The 18,163-nt window shown below is 36.9% G+C and overlaps 1 protein-coding gene across 1 annotated transcript in view; it reads right to left on the reverse strand.

The window, feature by feature from the left end:
• Nucleotides 1-504: 504 nt before the first annotated feature.
• LOC144446119 (uncharacterized) overlaps nucleotides 505-18,163 on the reverse strand; it is a 32,540-nt gene continuing 14,881 nt past the window's right edge. The window contains exons 4-14 of the mRNA XM_078135831.1: nucleotides 16,388-16,672; nucleotides 14,854-15,055; nucleotides 11,496-12,062; nucleotides 11,034-11,127; nucleotides 9,989-10,086; nucleotides 7,935-9,126; nucleotides 7,416-7,464; nucleotides 6,564-6,685; nucleotides 6,041-6,099; nucleotides 4,886-4,972; nucleotides 505-4,208 (exon numbers count right to left, since the gene is read on the reverse strand). Of these exons, the coding sequence (XP_077991957.1) occupies nucleotides 4,117-4,208; nucleotides 4,886-4,972; nucleotides 6,041-6,099; nucleotides 6,564-6,685; nucleotides 7,416-7,464; nucleotides 7,935-9,126; nucleotides 9,989-10,086; nucleotides 11,034-11,127; nucleotides 11,496-12,062; nucleotides 14,854-15,055; nucleotides 16,388-16,672 (2,847 nt within the window). The 3' untranslated portion in view covers nucleotides 505-4,116. The remainder of the gene's footprint in view (nucleotides 4,209-4,885; nucleotides 4,973-6,040; nucleotides 6,100-6,563; nucleotides 6,686-7,415; nucleotides 7,465-7,934; nucleotides 9,127-9,988; nucleotides 10,087-11,033; nucleotides 11,128-11,495; nucleotides 12,063-14,853; nucleotides 15,056-16,387; nucleotides 16,673-18,163) is intronic.

Here is an 18,163-nt window from a genome sequence, read left to right on the forward strand (position 1 = left end):
AGCCGACTTGAATAATCAAGGCATTATGACTACTACATCTATCTCTCACAACTGCCATCCAACCAAAGCCCTCTAATCTGGTCACATGTCCTCAGTCCCTCAACCAACCAGAGCCCTCGAGTCTGATCATGTGATGTGATGTGTCCTCAGTCCCTCATCCAACCAGAGCGCTGGTGTCTGGTCATGTCTTCATTAACACTGAACCCATGAGGGATAGCCATCACTGGACTTCTTGGGAGATAATAATTCATTGCGTCAGTGCAGTAAGGTCGTATCTGCTATGCAATTGTATAGGCAGATACGACCTTACTGCCCTGACGCGACTATATACTTAAAGAACTGTACAGTATAAATAAAGACTACTATTATTCAGTCCCTCTTTAAAATTACAAAGAATACTTCTAGATTTCATCGTGTCTATTTCACTTTCCATTCAATCACTCACTTTTGGATGAATGCAACACTGAACTCGAAACAAAAATGAGACAACACAACTTATTCAGTATAAATTAATATTAGTATTTATTTCAATTGTCAGTGCACGACAAGTTTGTGGCTATTAGTTACCATGACAACAAAAAAGAATACATTTAGCTCTCACAATTATACACCTGCTTCACATCACGGTTAATATGGAATTCTACTGAACCCTCAACATCAGTATTGGCCGGCAATATTTATTATTAAATTATTAAATCATGGCAAGGTTTCCTAAGCCTTTTTTGCATAACCTATTGCAGCGGCAGCTGTTTTGTCATGTCTTGGATGTACCATCCACATAAATCTGACAAATCAATATAAGTTTTATATATATACGCTGTGACGGTGCCCTAACACATCGGTCAACTCCTCTTGGAGAGAATGAGAAGGTTTGCGAGTTGGAGCAATATGATGTATTTAATATTTTACATATTAGGCGTAAAAAAAAAAAATTTGTGTGGTTCCGATTACATTCAATTTTTAGAATAGGTGGGTAGGTAGATTTTTTATTTATTTTTTTATATTTTTTTTTTCATACACGAGTGTTCTGGTAGTTATGTTTTCTGTTGTTTGCCATATGTGTTATTGGTTTCTTCGCATCAGATGTACAGATTGGAGGAACAGTTTTATATTTTCTTTTTCAGTTGTCAGTTTCCGCATCCACTATTTCTTGCGAGACTTCACAATTTTCGTAAATTTTCTTATTTTTTTTCTCCAATTTGTACAAAAAAGTTTAGGGTCGGCGTGAAAAACTAGGTGGGAGTCGGGTAACCGGAACCAAACAACTTTTTTTATTTGGCCTTAGTTTCGTTGGTATGACAAATCAAGACCGGTCGTCATTCCAGCTGTGTGAATACGTCACAAAATATAACTTTTTTTGTGAATTTTTTGTACGTCACCCATTTCAACTTTTTTCGCATGGTGCAATCAAAAACACTTAAATTACATGATTTGCACAAACTCAATATTTTCTGAGTTCACATTATTTCATTTTCTATACGTCCAGATTTCACTGATAACCTTTTCAGTGAAAAGAAAACAAACTATCGAATTTCAAGGATAGCTTACACACTTCATCTTCTTTGCACATTTTAATGCTAACACTATAAGTGTAGCTCAAAAATTGCTTTCCTACCATTGCATTGGGTTAGTTGAGTACTAACACAGAACTGGCACTAAGGCCAAAAATAATAAAAGGGTTTGTTTCTCGTCCTTGTGCACGTCATCTAAAATCATGCACATCACACATTTTTATTTCAATTTCCCATTTTCGCCAACATCTACTTTCCATATTGATGTCGAAACCAAACAGTTTTAGAAGTACAGATGAGAAGCTGTAAAACAAACAGTTTACAATGCATGTAGTTTACTTTCAGAGTTCAATAAATATTATTAATCGTCCAGGGCAGCTTTATTCGTAACATCATGTATGTGATAGTGTAATGGTTGACGAGCGTGTCACCACATCATTTTTGAAATTTCTCTAGGACAAGAAACAAACTCTTGTTTTTTTTTGGCCTGACATCTCACCAGTATGTGATAGCAACCACCTTTCGTTAACATCAGGCTGTATACCTTTATTAACACCAGGCTAGCCCAGTGCTAACACAGAACTGGCACTCTAACATCTCACCAGTATGTGATAGCAACCACCCTTACCAGTATGTGTTAGCAACTGGAAGGGTTAATGCTTTCATCAGTCATATATTAACATCAGGCTAGCAAAGTATTAACACTGCAGGCTGGTACTAACACCTAATGAGTATGTGTTACCAACTGGAAGGGTTAGTGCCAACACCAGCCCTATGTAACACTAGGCAAGTCAATCAGAAGGGGAACTATCATTCAAGCTCTACTGTAAATACTTTGAATTGCATATAGACTTGGCATTCTTCCAGTCAAATATTACAACCCTCAAACCCCCCCCCCCCCCCATTTAGCTTTTAATGAGAATTTCATACTGATTTACAATAACATTATTCTAAATATTGTCATGTACTATTGTTCAAAGTCACTGATTTTCTTATCAGTACAAACAAGAGCTTGTGGCAAATAAAAAGCTTACTGTAGTATTAAACAAGATGGATGGAAATGTGATCCATGTCAAAGTTCAAAGTTTTACACATCCTGGCATCTTAATAGACAGTTAGTTAGCTTGCACAACACAAGACAACAATTTATATCCTGTGCCAAAATAGAAATACAGAAACTCAGTTGATTTCACAAATCAGTATATTAGTAGAATCAAACAAAAATGACACAATCCTGTCACCGTTGTCACAGTGTCAATAAGTTACAATACTGTAATATTTCTACCGAAAAGTCGATTTTATCTAACTTTTATTCAACCATTACTACTACCACACCAGTAACCCATCTGACCACCATCTTTATCCAAAGATAGTACGAGACGAAGTGCAACTTTTGATTGTCTGCAGCCTTACCGGGGAGATATCACCGTGGGCAAATTGGGTCATAGGTGAAACTTGGTCCCATACTTGCTACATTTACAAAGCCACTGTGCATGCTTTACCCCCGGTTTGACTCACAGACATGGTCAAACGAGTTTTCATAGCTGGCAGTATCTATGTTTCTACTGTTAGACTTTATAGTGAATTCAAAGTGGCCATATAGATGAGGATTTGGTATTTATTTTGGATTTTTAATTTAGATGAGGATTTGGTATTTATTTTGGATTTTTAATTTATAAAATAATTTTATCATGGTGTCCTACTTGAAAAATCAACATGAAACAACATAGACCTAGTCTGTGTTTGTAACTCAATACATTGCAAAAGATTGATAAATGTGTAAAATGTTTGTTATTGAACGTACAAATTTCTACACATTTTTTAAGCGTTTTTCATGTAGGAGGCCATGATAAAATTCTTTTATAAATTAAAAATCCAAAATAAATACCCTAATCCTAATCCATATGACCGCTTGTAACACACCAAATGATATTTCTGGTTCCAACATGCATTTTATACAATTTGGTTTCTTTTGATTTTATATCATTAGAAATATTCTTTTCATCATTAGATAATGAAAACTTTAACCTGTTTAGAGTGGCCATGTCGATGATAATTAGTATTTATTTGGCATTTTTTCATTTATAAAACAACTTTACTATGTTTTCCTACTTGAAAAAAAGAATGTGAAACAACATATACCAAGTCCTTGAGTATTGGGTATTTTTTCTAGTAGGAAAACATAGTAAAATTGTTTTATGAATAAAACATCCAAAATAAATACTGATTTGTCATCCATACAGCCACTTTAATCGAGGGTTACATAATAGTAGAAAGAACGTTGATAACAACTGCCACCCCCACCCCTGAGTGGCAAAATACACAGTGTTGCATATAGAGATGCGTTATGTATTTTGGAACTAGGAAAACATCCACACTAAACTAACACTACTGACAGCCTGTGAAAAAAATCTAACTTAATGCTCCTACACCACTGTGTAGACATGTCTAGAACAAAGAATAAATTCATGGTTTATTATTTTTACAACCAATGAATATGTACTTTAGTTGTGTGTACCCCCCCCCCCCCCAAGTCTAGTGCAGCAGTTGTAGAAGTAACAGTCACTCTTTTTTACTCAGAAAGTGTCTATTTATAGATTGGTGATTAATATTTATGTATTTTAGTCTGTGCTTGCTTTAATAGTGAATCAAAATCCAGGACTCCCCCTTGCTTTTCAGTGACGGATGATTTTCCATCTGTAGAGAAAAAGGAATGCATAATGATGAATATTAATGAGTAATTGGTGACTGAGAGAAGCTCAGTGGGTAAGGGTGTGTGTGTGCATGTGTGTGTGGACACATGTGCTACAAAAAATTAAGATGGGAGAGGAAAGACTTATAGCACTGGTTGTTTCATTTGAATTGTTTTCTGCTGAAGGCTGTTACAGGACTGTAATTTAGGCAAGATTTCAGAGCTGTGTTCACAGACACGCAACAGGTCGATTGTACAGACATGTATACAGGTGTGTAATTTCAGACTATACATTGCTGTGATCACATGACTGATACAGGGATGTACAACACATATATCCAGAGATGCACGTCATTGCACAACTTCTATTACTGGGTCAGTAAATTTGGCAAGATTTCAAGGCTGTATTCATACATGTAACAGGTCTATTGGTACAAGATATGTATACAGGTGTGGAATTTCAGAATGTATCTCATGATCTAATCTACTTTTTTGGTGCACAACACAAGACTTACAACAAGTATCACAAATTTGTATGTGGTATCATTTTTGATGTATCTAGATCTGTATATTAAAATGGTTTGCAGAAATGTCCTCAAATGCAATTTATAAATGTTAGGTTTACAACTTATATTGCACATCTTTGTAATTGGGGGGGGGGGGGGGGCAATTATGTACGTACCTAGATCTGCATAATTGGTCTTACAGAAGTGTCTTCTTCCGCCAAAACACAAATCATAATGTGGTTCATTAGACAATGAGTTGCCCCCTACATTGGAAGAAAGATAAATGGATCAACATGAAAATTCCAAAGTAGACGATAACTAACATCATCTCAACTCATGAATAGGGAAAGTCCTTACTCTCACACACAAGTATGTGCAACCCCCAACTGCATTCAGATCAATGTGATGATGTTAAAGCGTCCCCACATGATTGTAATTTAAGACTGGAGAGGTGGAGTTCGTTTAATGAGTAACTGTCTAAAGCAACCAGCCAATTGCAACTGCCTGTCAATTGTGATGAATTACTACTGACATACATCGTTTACCCATCGCCTGGTGGGGGTAGCACAGAGTTCTGTGTTAGAATAAGGACTTTCCTTATATGTGAGTGGAGATGATGGTAGTAATCTTAACACGTCGTATAGGAACTAGACTACATGAAACTGACTTCATCAAATTTGTATTACTAGACTAGTAGTTGAGCCTTCAGTTTGCTGAGATAGACACAAACTAAAACTATTGTCGCAACATGTTGGTACAACAGTGATAAACTATTGAATGGACATTGGTTTAATTATAGTCTCAGTTGGGAGGCGTCAGAGTTTTATTAGATAAATGTGTAGTGTACTATTTTGGGACTTCCAATGTTTACACTATGTTGATCACAAGGTGATTAGAATCAATCAACAGAGGAACCGCTATCACCCACTTGTGTAATCTACGACATTGATGAACAACAGATTTAGTTTGCACTAATCTTAGTAAACCGAAGGCTGGATTACCAGAGCTGTAATATTCTTTGAAGTCAACCGCCGTTGACATATCGACCAACAGAAATCATCCTACGTCATTTACCACAATTTCCTATTTCAATGTCTTTATACTGAGAGCAGTTCATGAATGATGGTTTTTGGCTCTATGCAATCACAAACACACCGGCATGCTAAATAAGCATGCTTGCAACACTGTTTATGTAGATCCCCAAGTGACATTTTCAATGACAACATTCTGTCAATTATCAAACCAAACAATGGTGGACTTCTACGACAGTTAGAAAATCTCCACTTTGCTAAACCAAAACTTAGTCATGAATATCTCTAGCCTATACTTACTATCGATACACGCAATAGCATCACATTTATACTTGAAGGTGATGAAGGCATAGTTGTCTCTGTAAAGTAATAGACACATAAAAGTGATTAGTTTATAACACGAATCACAGACTACGCATGTACATGTTGTGAGCAGCTCATATAACTTCACAGCAGGACTGATTCAGTTCTGAAATTAGAACATTTTCATACCGATTTCAAAAGTCTTGCGGACATGATTGTCATTTTGAGGATGCACATAGATGGTAAAGATCTTTCCGATTGGTCAAAAAGTTGCAGGATAATGGCATCTGTTGGCCATCGAGGGCGTGCTACATACATACGGGCTCCAAGCACTGTTAAGATTGACAAACAGAATGGAGAGCCCTACCTGAAATCGTGCTTTTTGTGTAGATGTCACCAACATAGTTTCTCATGTTATTCAACGAATATTGTTAAAGCAGTGCAAAAACTTTCTGTTCAAATTTGTGACAATGTCTTTGCCTATGAAATAAAATGAACCTCCATGGTACAGTCTACATACCCATAGTCTCTGAAATGTACGCTAACTTTGTCAATTTCTCCAAATCTAGAGAATCTCTCTCTAAGGTATGCCCTTGTAATTCCTTCTTCTATTCTGCCAACATACACAACTCTGCGATCCTCCTAGAAAGGACAGAACACATGAAGACTTGCAATTATTTGTTGTTTTTTAAAGACACAAATCTAATTCACAATTACTCAATATGATATCAAAAATACACCAACAATGCCACAGAAATATTGACACTGAATTTTCTGAGCTACTAACAGTGGAATACAATTGGCATCATTGCTGTAGGTGGAGGCAATGGTACATCAACATTTTCTGATTTTTCAACGGGGATAAACACATAGTTTCAATTGGTATGTCATCACTAGGTAGACATGATAGATAATCCAATCATTTTTTTCTGTTTTTCCATGTTGGTTTGTGGGTCATATCATGCATCCAATATACACATTTCCTATAGTCAGTACACTCATCTCACTTTTAGTATACTCTCAAGTTCAAACAAAATTTTGAAACATTACATCGAGGTGATTCCAACTACACGAAAGCAAAGTAAAGGCCTACTTCATAAAAACTAAATTCAGAAGACGTTTAGTCCATGATTCTTTTGCACAACTTTTGACAGACCTAAACAGGCATGGGGTTGAAGTGAACGTTTGGAACAGTACACTAATCAGTACTGCATACGCAACAACAATTTCTTATCATAAAAAATACATGTAACACATTATTTTTTCATCTGAGGAAACCTTTCAAAACTAACACCAAAATGGGCAACAAAACTAAAATAGGGCAGTCTGGAAACTAATCAAAGTAAGAGTGAAGAAACATACATGTACATACCCATTGCTCTTTTTGATCTTTGTCAACTTTGACCTCACCAAGTCTCCGTCTACAAAAACAGACAATTATTCATTTTTTGATTTATAATTATTTGTTTCTAGTTATTTGTCATCAGTGATCCCAAGATATGATTTAAATCATATATATACGACTACAACACTTATGAATCATTCACATGACAAGTAACACTGCTTTATACAGATTCCAAGACTTGCTACAAAATGTTAAGTCAAGTGTTATCCTTCATCGAATCTTTCAGATCTCTCATTCAGAGGACCATGCTGTGCCACGTGTTATTAATCCAGTTCAGTTGTTTACTTTCCCTGTTTGTAACAGGCTACCTTGTAATCTTGACAGTAGTGCTTTCCATGTATCACCACTAAGGGTTCTGATTACTTAGGTGTAACATCGACTTGACCAAGAGAAACATTATTTGCGAGAAATTAGTACCCTTGGTCATATGAGAACTACATGCAACTATTACAACACATAGTTCAGGTTGGTACATATTCACCATACCTTATGGGTGATCTTGAACAATGCCTTGGTGCAGAGCGTGACCTTGAACGAGATCTTGACCTGTATGGAGACCATGATCTTGATCTTGATCTGCTGTATGAGGAGTAGTGTCGTCTTCTGTGTCTATGACGTCTGCTATACCTGTGTCTTCTATGACCCCTTGATCTGGAAGATCTGTAATGTGGGCTGTATGACCTTGACCTTGACCTTGAGTATGAATATGACCGTGAACGGCGTCTATGATGGCGTGATCTACTCCTGGAGCAGGAAGGAGACCAAGATCTTGATCTTGATCGTGAGGACGAGTCACTGTACGAATACCGCCTATGACGTGACCGCCTATGACGTCGACTGTACCTTGAACTTGACGAGCTTGATGAATATGATGGTGAATAGGATCTTGATCTCGATCTTGAACGTGATCGTGAATATGAATATGAACTACGTTTACGATACCTCCGGGTTTTCACCGGACTCTTTTCTTCAATTGAGATGAAAGGTTTTTCAGGAGACTTGTCTTTTTCAGCAGTGTCGTTCTTGGCCAGGGTAAGTTTATGAGTAAAATACTCGGGTATTTTGTCAAAATAACGCACTGTTACATGGGGTTTGTCTTCTTCCACACTACCCAATTCTTCTGAATTATATATTGGACTATCCCATTCATTTACCCCTGATACACTATTACACTGTGCCTGCATGTTTTGTGACGTGACTTTAGGATCACAGTCTCGCAGATGTTTTTGTGCAATGGCTGGTGAGCTAGCATCAGATTTCTTTTTGATCTTGAACTTGTTTCCATAGCGTTGTGCAGCTATACTGGATATGCCAGCTATATCTCTGTCACTACCAGAGTCAATTTTGTCCTCTATTTTAGGGAAAGTTTGGCAGTAATCATGGTCTATTACGAGTTCTTGATATGTATATGGGATTTCACTCTCTGAGATCACGCTACCAGTACAGTGTTTAGCACCTGGGCTACTGGCTCTACTGTTTGGTTGGCTGGTTGGCCGACTATTCGGACAGCTATTCGGTTGGCTCCTTGCCTTCTTAGCTGGCATGGATAATGGCTCCATAAGAATAGTGGATTTCCTCTTGACAGGCATAATTTTCTTTGTTATTTGCGCAACGCTGAGAGTTGAAGTTATTGTTGTGGCTGTCTGTGCTATTGTAGGGGTACTTGGCGGAGTTGGCACTGAAAGTAGAACCGGAGACTTTTAAGTTACACTATCAAATAAATTCTCTAAATAGTATACGATGATTAATGAGTCACAAACCGAGTTTACAAGTTCTTTTATCCAAGTGAAAATACATTATAAAAAATAACTTCATTTTAAACTACTGTCACAGTAGTATAATGTTAATATCGATGCATGCTTTCTGATGTTACAATTTGTGTTCCGCATTGCTACAATTGGTAATTGTATCTTAGGGATATACTGTATATTTTTTTGAGATACGCATAATATACACTGATATTCACGACTGCAATTTCACACTCAAATGTATAGCATTTTGTACTCATGAATATTCATTGTTCAACCATCGAATAATTTACTTCTACTATCTCCCATCATGCAATAGCCCATAGCGAAGATACTCTACAAATGCACACAATCAACTTGATGTTTCTCTGAAATCGCAAGTAATTGTAGGTGATGTAAAATCTTGAAATGGGTCTCCAGAACCCATGTTCAATGAAAATGTCTACATTCCATGGAGTGGCGTTCCCTATTAATAGCCAGAAAGTGAACTGAATAGAGAAAACATTCTTAACCAATAACAGGTTTTAGAAATAGCAAACGATACTAGATATTGTATTTTGTTTTCAAATGAGAGAAAATGCTACTTTCTATGTTTCTGTAATTATGGTTTTTAAAACCATAACTTGAAGAACAGTCACATAAAAATCTATATACTCTTGCATGTTGTATATAACTTGACGAAACTGGAAAAATTTTTTTGCAGAATTTGAGGAACTCTAAACAAACACCATTATTACAACAAACTCATAGTGTAGTGGATTTGACATGTACACTTGAGTATAAAACACTTACTGTGAGATTTCAGAAGGGGTAACTTGGGAAAGTGGTGCAAGGCTTTTTCGTCATGATGGTTGATAACAATGTCCTCTAGACCTTTATTCACTGCATTCCTGTCACAAAATAAAAAAAAGAAAGAATTATTATTCAGAATTTCTACTTGCTTCAGTAATTTGTTATAAATGCATACACTAGAGATAAAACTTGCATGGGCTTCTCTGGTCAGCGAGAATAGACGTGTTGTGCTGTTCTATCAGCGAACACTTTTAATAATATTCACATGACCATCGTGAAAGGCATAGACAACTTTGATTTTCAAGAAAGTCAATTGATAAGACTCTGTATATAAACAATTACACCCTTTGGAAGGTTCAATTCAAACAATCAATGCCAAGTGTGATATATGACAACAGGAGGTCATAAAATACAAGACATTAATATCTAAACTGACTGTTGCTAAGCAAACTATTTTTATAGACAATGTTGCAATACAATGGATTGAACCGTCGACTGAAATTGAATCTATTTTACAACTCAAAATATACTAATAACATAAAGCCCCAATTTGTAGATTTTTGTACAAGCAATTTACAAGTGAGCAAAGAATCTATAAAATTTGATTTCACTTACTATGGTTCATTTGTTTTTAGTGAAGCACTTGTACTAAACATATTTGATGTGTCTAATCCTGTGTGGATGTGTGTGTGTATCTGTCTGCATGTGTAAAGGTAAAGGCGCGTGCGTGTACATGTATGTATACAAGGGGACACGTGTGACGTAGACGGGTGTGTGCAAGCGTGCCTGCCATTCCAACACTATGTATTGTATGTATTTAAAATGTATTTATATTATAAATGCCTAACTGATGCCTAAAACTCGTCTGTGCGTACGTCTGTCTGTCTGTATGCATACATGTATGAAAACTGGTTAGTATGCATGCATGTATGTATGTTTGTATGTACATACGAGTGGGCATGTGAACACATTGTCTAAACAAAGTGTCCCACTACGAACATGCGTGATATTATCTCAAACGACATCACACAAGTTCCATACTTACTCTGGAGAGTCTGCTGGTGTTGGAGGTAGATTGAGATGACCAGCTGTTACTTCAAACTGTTCTAACAGACTGTCAACATCTGTTGCTTCAATACCTGGTAAACATAGACACATTGAATACCTTAGATCAAGTGACAATGGTATAGGTAATTACACCATGCAAAAAACGAAATTTTATTTTGAATTTTTGGGGTCTTTTTTTTGTTTTGTTTTTGAGAATGTCATTTTGATACAGATAGTGGAAACAGTAAACTGCATTCAATAACGTCTTAACAACATTCCAAGGTTTGTTAAGTTTACTGAAAGAGTTTTGTCTTTTGATTCCAAACCAATATTCTTGAAATGTATCCGGTGTTCATACTTGTGTGCTGTTCGCACTATTTTTGGATGCAAATTCATGAAATTGTGGATACAAGACTTTGATAGGTTAAAAGGTCAAATGATGTCACCGACAAAATCTTACTTATTTCATTTGATGGGTCATCAAATTGTCTATGGTAACTGTCGTCGTCGACAACTTCACCATCTTCAAGTTCATTCTGTTCCTCGGGCTGGAAGTCATAGTTTTCTTCATTTTCAGAAAGTACGACTTCGACAGGTTTTTGAACACCTAACAACATGTTTCTACTGTTATCATTATCATCAAATGTCATCACATCAATGACATCCTCATCCATCTCTATTTCAGCGTCCTCTTGTTGCTTAGCGACCACATTCTCATCATCTTGTTGCTTAGCAACCACACTCTCATCCTTATGCTGTACGGCAATATTACTCTCATCTTCCTCTTCAGAGTCACTTATGACAATCTCAATTTTGTCACTGTCCACTGACGTCTGGCTTTTGTCTGTACTCTTGTTGGCCATAAAACCGGCCAGGAGTCCTTGCTTCTGTGCAGGACCACTATAGAGATGCCCCGTTCCTATTGACTGCATGGCTTTAGCAAAGTCTTCAATAGGTACATCTTTGTTTACTAGCATCTGTTCCAAAGTACTTGAACCTTTCCTTTCATTCTTCTTAATTGGTATATCTGTACACACAAAAACATACTTGCTGTTAGCAACATTTATGCTCCAAACACTGTATTCATATTTCACTGTACCATACAAAATTCATACACTTAAGAGAACATTGCAAGGTTAATGCTAGCAATCGCCACATTGCAGGGTTAATGCTAGCAATCGCCACATTGCAGGGTTAATGCTAGCAATCGCCACATTGCAGGGTTAATGCTAGCAATCGCCACAGTAGATAGTACGATAAAAAGTCCCTGTTGGTGATGACTAAGCAAAATTTGTGAGGGTCAAATTGATTATCTCCCTGTTGCATAATTAATTTCAGACTTATTTGGTTGTCCTGCCCCTCCTCCTGCAATTCTACTAATGGCTTCAAATTTATGACAAGAGTTATTGTACAATTCTGGATATTTGCCAACTTGAAATGTACTATTCCTGTCATCCAGGGATTGAACAGACACTACATATGTAAACTACAATGGTGTCATGGCGACCTAATGGTTGAGTGATCAGACGTGGAATCTGCAAGTTGCTGGTTCAAGTCTCAGCACTGTCATTTGTTTCTCTGTGACGTAACCTTATGCACAATAGTGCCCCAGTCAACTTAGCTGTATAATTGGGGACCTGGCAGGATTAAGGTTCCTATGAGAAGGATTTCATCCTATGTGCTTACACTGTTACAGAGGCTGTCATGGATTGTATGCTCTACAGGGAGTTGTACAACATAGGTCTGTGCCACAGGTTATCACGATAAGTGCCTTGAGCAGAGCACCAAGAAATTTACATCATCATGATGTTTATTAAGTCACATATCATTGAGCAATGATAAATATCTAAGAAATGAGAACCATGAAATCAACACAATGGGATATGAACAATGGGAAAAGTGCACTCCCACTATTAAATAGCATGAACTATGACCTATGCCATATCTGTAATTAACATATTAGCTTATTATGTATTATTATCTCATTGCAGATAGGGAGATCATGTCTGAGGTAACCTTTGGGTGGGTGTCAATACACTATACCATGAATGATTACTTAGAGCACATAATAGTTGCCACTAGGGCACTGTGACATGCATGATTGTTCTTTTTAAGTTGTCACTTTATACAGCAGGCATCACAATGTATGCAATCAACTGTCGTTAGTCTGGCATGTACATGTATGGCTATGTACAGCTGTAACCTAACTATAACTACTTCTTGTTTAATAACTGAAGAGCAATTAAAGTCGGACATCAACCATTTTTAATGCTATATAAACCTTTCAATGATGTTAGTAAAGTTGACAGATGAGTTCACTCACATACACAACTCCCCCCCCCCCACCCCCAACCAACCAACCAACCAAAAAATTTCTAAGTCCAAGCTCAAATCCACAAAATCACTCTCCTTCACCTTAGCTAAGTTTACAACAATTGATAGCTTGTTTTACAGCCTAACAACTTTGATATATATGTACGACTGTATGGATGACCTGATCACAACTAAGGTCACTGTGATAGTACATATTTAACCAGTTATTCAATAGATACCAGTCATGACATGATATAAAGTGTGCTGATGACAGGGTGACTGGATAAATGCAGATAAAACAAGCCTTTTTTGAAGACATACCCAGCCCCCCCCCCCCTAACTCTAACCGAGTTGACTGTACAGTTCAAACAACATGTCTCAACACAACATTATAATAGCTTTTACTTGCTACGCTTGATTATAAAGTAGTGCAGTTGATTTGTCAGAATAATCATGTTCCACAATGACATGTGAACACCATGCTGACATCATGTGACTGTGTTTGTGTATGATGACACCACATATTTACAATGGCTGACACAGATCTATGATGATGAATGTAGCTACCTACATTCAATATTTTCATCTCTTTGTAACTATGACAGCTGATGCGGATTACTCAAGCACCATAGATACTACAGCTAAATTTACGGACCAAAAGTCAATACAAATATCCCATACATCACAACTGAACAAATAAACTTATCGCTACAACTGAAGATCAGCATGTATTTCAAAGCATGCAGTTTCATCAGCTATATTACTATGGAATGTATTTCTGTTCAGAAACAGCCAAGCTTTCGAAATCTAAAATCTAAATCTAGGAAATTTACACTTTTCTCAGCAACCTGCCTGTACAACTTCTACCAAAATTTGTGCTAGAATAACAGTTACTATTTCAAAATCTACATTATGAAAATTTGCAGTTTTGTCAACAATTCTACTGTTGAACGCGGTCAAGACAGTGCAGAACATTCACTCTGTCAAATCTAAATATTTGTTTTGTCAGTAAATTTCGCCGAAGAATTGCTCTCATGAGTGTCAAAATTAGTGCAAGAACAGTTGCGGTCAAATTCTAAATCTGCCTGTGTCAAGTAATTGTCAGCAACTGTGCAGCAAATACATGCACAATCATACATTCTATCATACTCTAAATGGCCGAATGCTTTTTAATAGCCGTGAAATCAGCATGTACTGTCATACTACCAGTGTGCTAGGAGTTGGACTGGACTAGCTTTGCTATTTTCCTATTACTCCCTTTACCCTTTTACCTAAGAATGTACAATATTTCTTCTCTTTCAATGCTGTAACAAATGTGTAATAAATAAATAACTCCTACTCTGTACGTGGTATTTCAACCTTTCAAATGCCATGATTCACGGAGTGTATGCAAAACCATGGTAGTGTGGGCACATGTGGCCATGCCATACTTTCCACCATCACAACAAAATACATCTCGGTAGCTATTTCACGGCAAAGGTAACATCAGAAAATCGTGTCCTTACCATAGAAGTTTGATTTCTTGGCCTCTTGTTCTTTATGCATAGCAATTACTTGTTGAGGAGATGGAAGAACAGTTGACATGTTCAAATGACCGAAAATTCTCGGAATACGATTGACAAGATTTCGTAGGGACGTCACAGGGTTTTCTGCAAGGTTAATATTCCCACCATCCTGCAAGGGTTTATTTCTCTCTTCTTCCAAATCCTGGAATGGAAATGATTATGGATACTTCCGATCATTTTCAATGGTACTTATTATTACTACATGTCAAATTTTTTCCCTTCATTGACGAAATGATGAAGTCCTAATAGTATTGATACAAATTACGACCGGAAATTGAGAAATGGTCACCAATAAGGGAGTTTAAGTCTCGTTGCAGATCTCGCGAGATATGCAAATATGCCTAGCAACAATGGTTATCAAACATGCGATCGTGGTCAAGCTTTCGCAGTGGCCATGTGTGATGATGTTGAGAACGATAGTGTTGCTAAACGTTTGACACCTTCAGCTTGACCACCCTCACGTGGTTGCAATGTATGGAATGGCTCATATGGAATCTCGCGAGATCTGCCACGAGACGCAGTACAGTGCCCTGATACCCTTGTGCTAAAGCAGGAGGAAACTGAAGTACCTATGGAAATCATGCATTTGTTTGGTAGAGTCAAACTCAGTATCACCCTTCTCACATGCAGACCATCATCATTTAGTCAAATCAAGCTGGTGCTAAATAGGCTCAAAACAAGACTGCAGTGGTATGACACATATGAACCAATCACTTGGCTACTTAATCCAAAACACGTCTTTACATGTCATAATTATTTATAGTTGTAACTGGTGCTACTTTTTTTCATTAATTGGGTTCTTTTAAGTTCATATGTTGTTGTACTTGTTATAGTATTATTAATACCATGCACGAGCCAATTTGCATAAAAAACATGGAATATACATGAATATACTCTGGTCATTCTAAGTCACCAAAACGCGTATCTATGTCGTCATTTTTCGTTGTAACTGGTGCTACTTTTTTTAATTAATTGGGTTCTTTTAAGTTCACATCTTATTGTACTTGTTATAGTATTAGACCATACATGAACCAAGTTGAACAAAAAATATGGAATATATACTCTGGTCATTCTACGTCACGACAACGCGTGTTTACATCACTAGTTCTACTGTGTTCGAAAAATGAGTCAAAATGTTCAATACTGCAATTACTTTCTCTAATTTTTCTTTGATATTACTGGTGATGGTATAATTATGTTATTCTCCAATATTTTCCTTCATTCAGCTGGAAAATATTCATGACCCATAAGGGCTGCCACTACTTGTCAAGCAACTCACAGTGACAAGGGCCCCTTAGGTCACTCGTATTTTCCCTGGCTGAACGAAGAAAAATATTGGCCGGGGCATAACATCTAATTGTTGCCTACTGATCAAACTCCAACACATCCCATAAATTTACAACATGTGTTGACAAACAATAGTCAGGACTGTCGTAGCATGTAAATAGTTCTGAATCATTACTTCTGTACATACCTTCTCTATTTGTGCATTGACTTCATCTTCTTTCTTGGAACAAACTGACCCCTCTTCTACGTCCATCTTATCATCACTTTTACTAGTATCTTTGTCACTATCCCTTGTATTAACACAACTTGTCGTATCTTTGACATCACTTTCATTGTTATTTCCTTCCTTGTCAATTCCACCATCTTCCGATTTATTATAGTTTGCGCTGTCGTGGAGCCGGAGTAAGTCTTGGAAGAATGGATCATTGGGATCCAATCTTTGCAGCCAGGTAGTGCTTTCCGTTAGGGATAGCTGCGCAGGAAAAGGAAAAGGAAGAAAAGTCTTAGCAAAGGAATGAACCACACACTGCTCAGTCACGACCCATCGTCCTCTAGTAAGATTCAAAATTCACAACATGATTGATTATTGCTAACTAGATTCCTATCGCTCACACACTCCCATACATACATTCCAAATACAAGGCAAGGGTTGCTCATAGCTGGAGACAAAAAACAACATTTCTGGTATGGTGTGAATTCACACTACATTACATACCAGCTGATGTTTTGCAATATATCCAATGTAATCTGTAGAGATTATATCATACATGGAGGTTGGTACAAGCTGTCGTCAATAAATAAAGGGATGCAAGCTGTCATTTTGATTAGATGTTTTTTTTTTACAAAACAAGTATGCCTCTTCATCTCTGAAATTAATCTAACAAAAGTTGGTCTTCCTTGATAAATCTATATCATGTTGACGTATTTTTTTTTCATTAGTTATGATTTCAAATCAGTTCATGGTGATATCTGAATTAAACTCTGCAACTTCTCAATTTTTTTTTTATGTTGAACAGATCGTAGTTTCATCTCTCATTCTTGTTGCTTCTACAAACAGAAATGTTTAACTTTAAATGGTTCTCTGTTAGCAAATATGGGGCATACTGTTCTGGTAATTTTGTAACTTTCCTGTAGGCCAAGTTAAAAAAGGTGAAATTTGTATGAAGATGGCAACCCATGCCACAAATATCCAAGTCTTTCTATCGCTACAAGGCTGCAGGGATGGATTCTCCCAAGTGAGTTTGTCACAGAAAAAACTCCTGATGTGCTCGGATCATTTAAGAAAGAACAATGTTGTAAAACAAATATTAGCCTTGGTATTCCCACTCTCCTGCCTCCCTTGCCTACATACTTCCAGACTCTTTCGCCTTCTCAATCTTGACAGAAATGCTTTAATTTTCGGGATAAATTCTGAAAAATTTAAAGCGTTAATTTGGACAGCTTTTGGGGGTCTTTTTCATAAGGTATGGTGACATGATAATGACGTAGCAGTCATTCTTGACATTTTCATTTTCATGTAACCATACACAGGATCTGTCAAAATCCTTTGATAAGGCGTTTCAAATAGTAAACTTGATCCAAAGCATTTCCACCAAGACTGACAACGAAAGTGTACTTTTTATTGGTAGGTAGGTATAGCAATCTCCTTCATATTTGGGGAATTTGTCAAAATACTAGTATGCCGATTCAGAAGCAACATACATGTATGTACAGGAATATTCAAACCGGAATATTCAAACTGAAGGAATGGGGAACAACAAGGCTATTTATACTCTTTGTGGTCATAAAATTTTGTTAGTATCTCAAAGAATGTCCGTGAAAAGGACTAAAAATCAACCAATTTAATATTATTTAGCGTAATCTGGGAGACACCTGTGGCCTATATAAGCCTCACTTACATCTCAAAAATTCTCTGCCAAGAACACAACCATGTACTCTCTCAAATCAATCTGATTAAATTCCC

The sequence above is a fragment of the Glandiceps talaboti genome, chromosome 15 (assembly GCF_964340395.1).
Source record: "Glandiceps talaboti chromosome 15, keGlaTala1.1, whole genome shotgun sequence".
In the NCBI taxonomy this organism is placed as follows: Eukaryota; Metazoa; Hemichordata; class Enteropneusta; family Spengelidae; genus Glandiceps; species Glandiceps talaboti.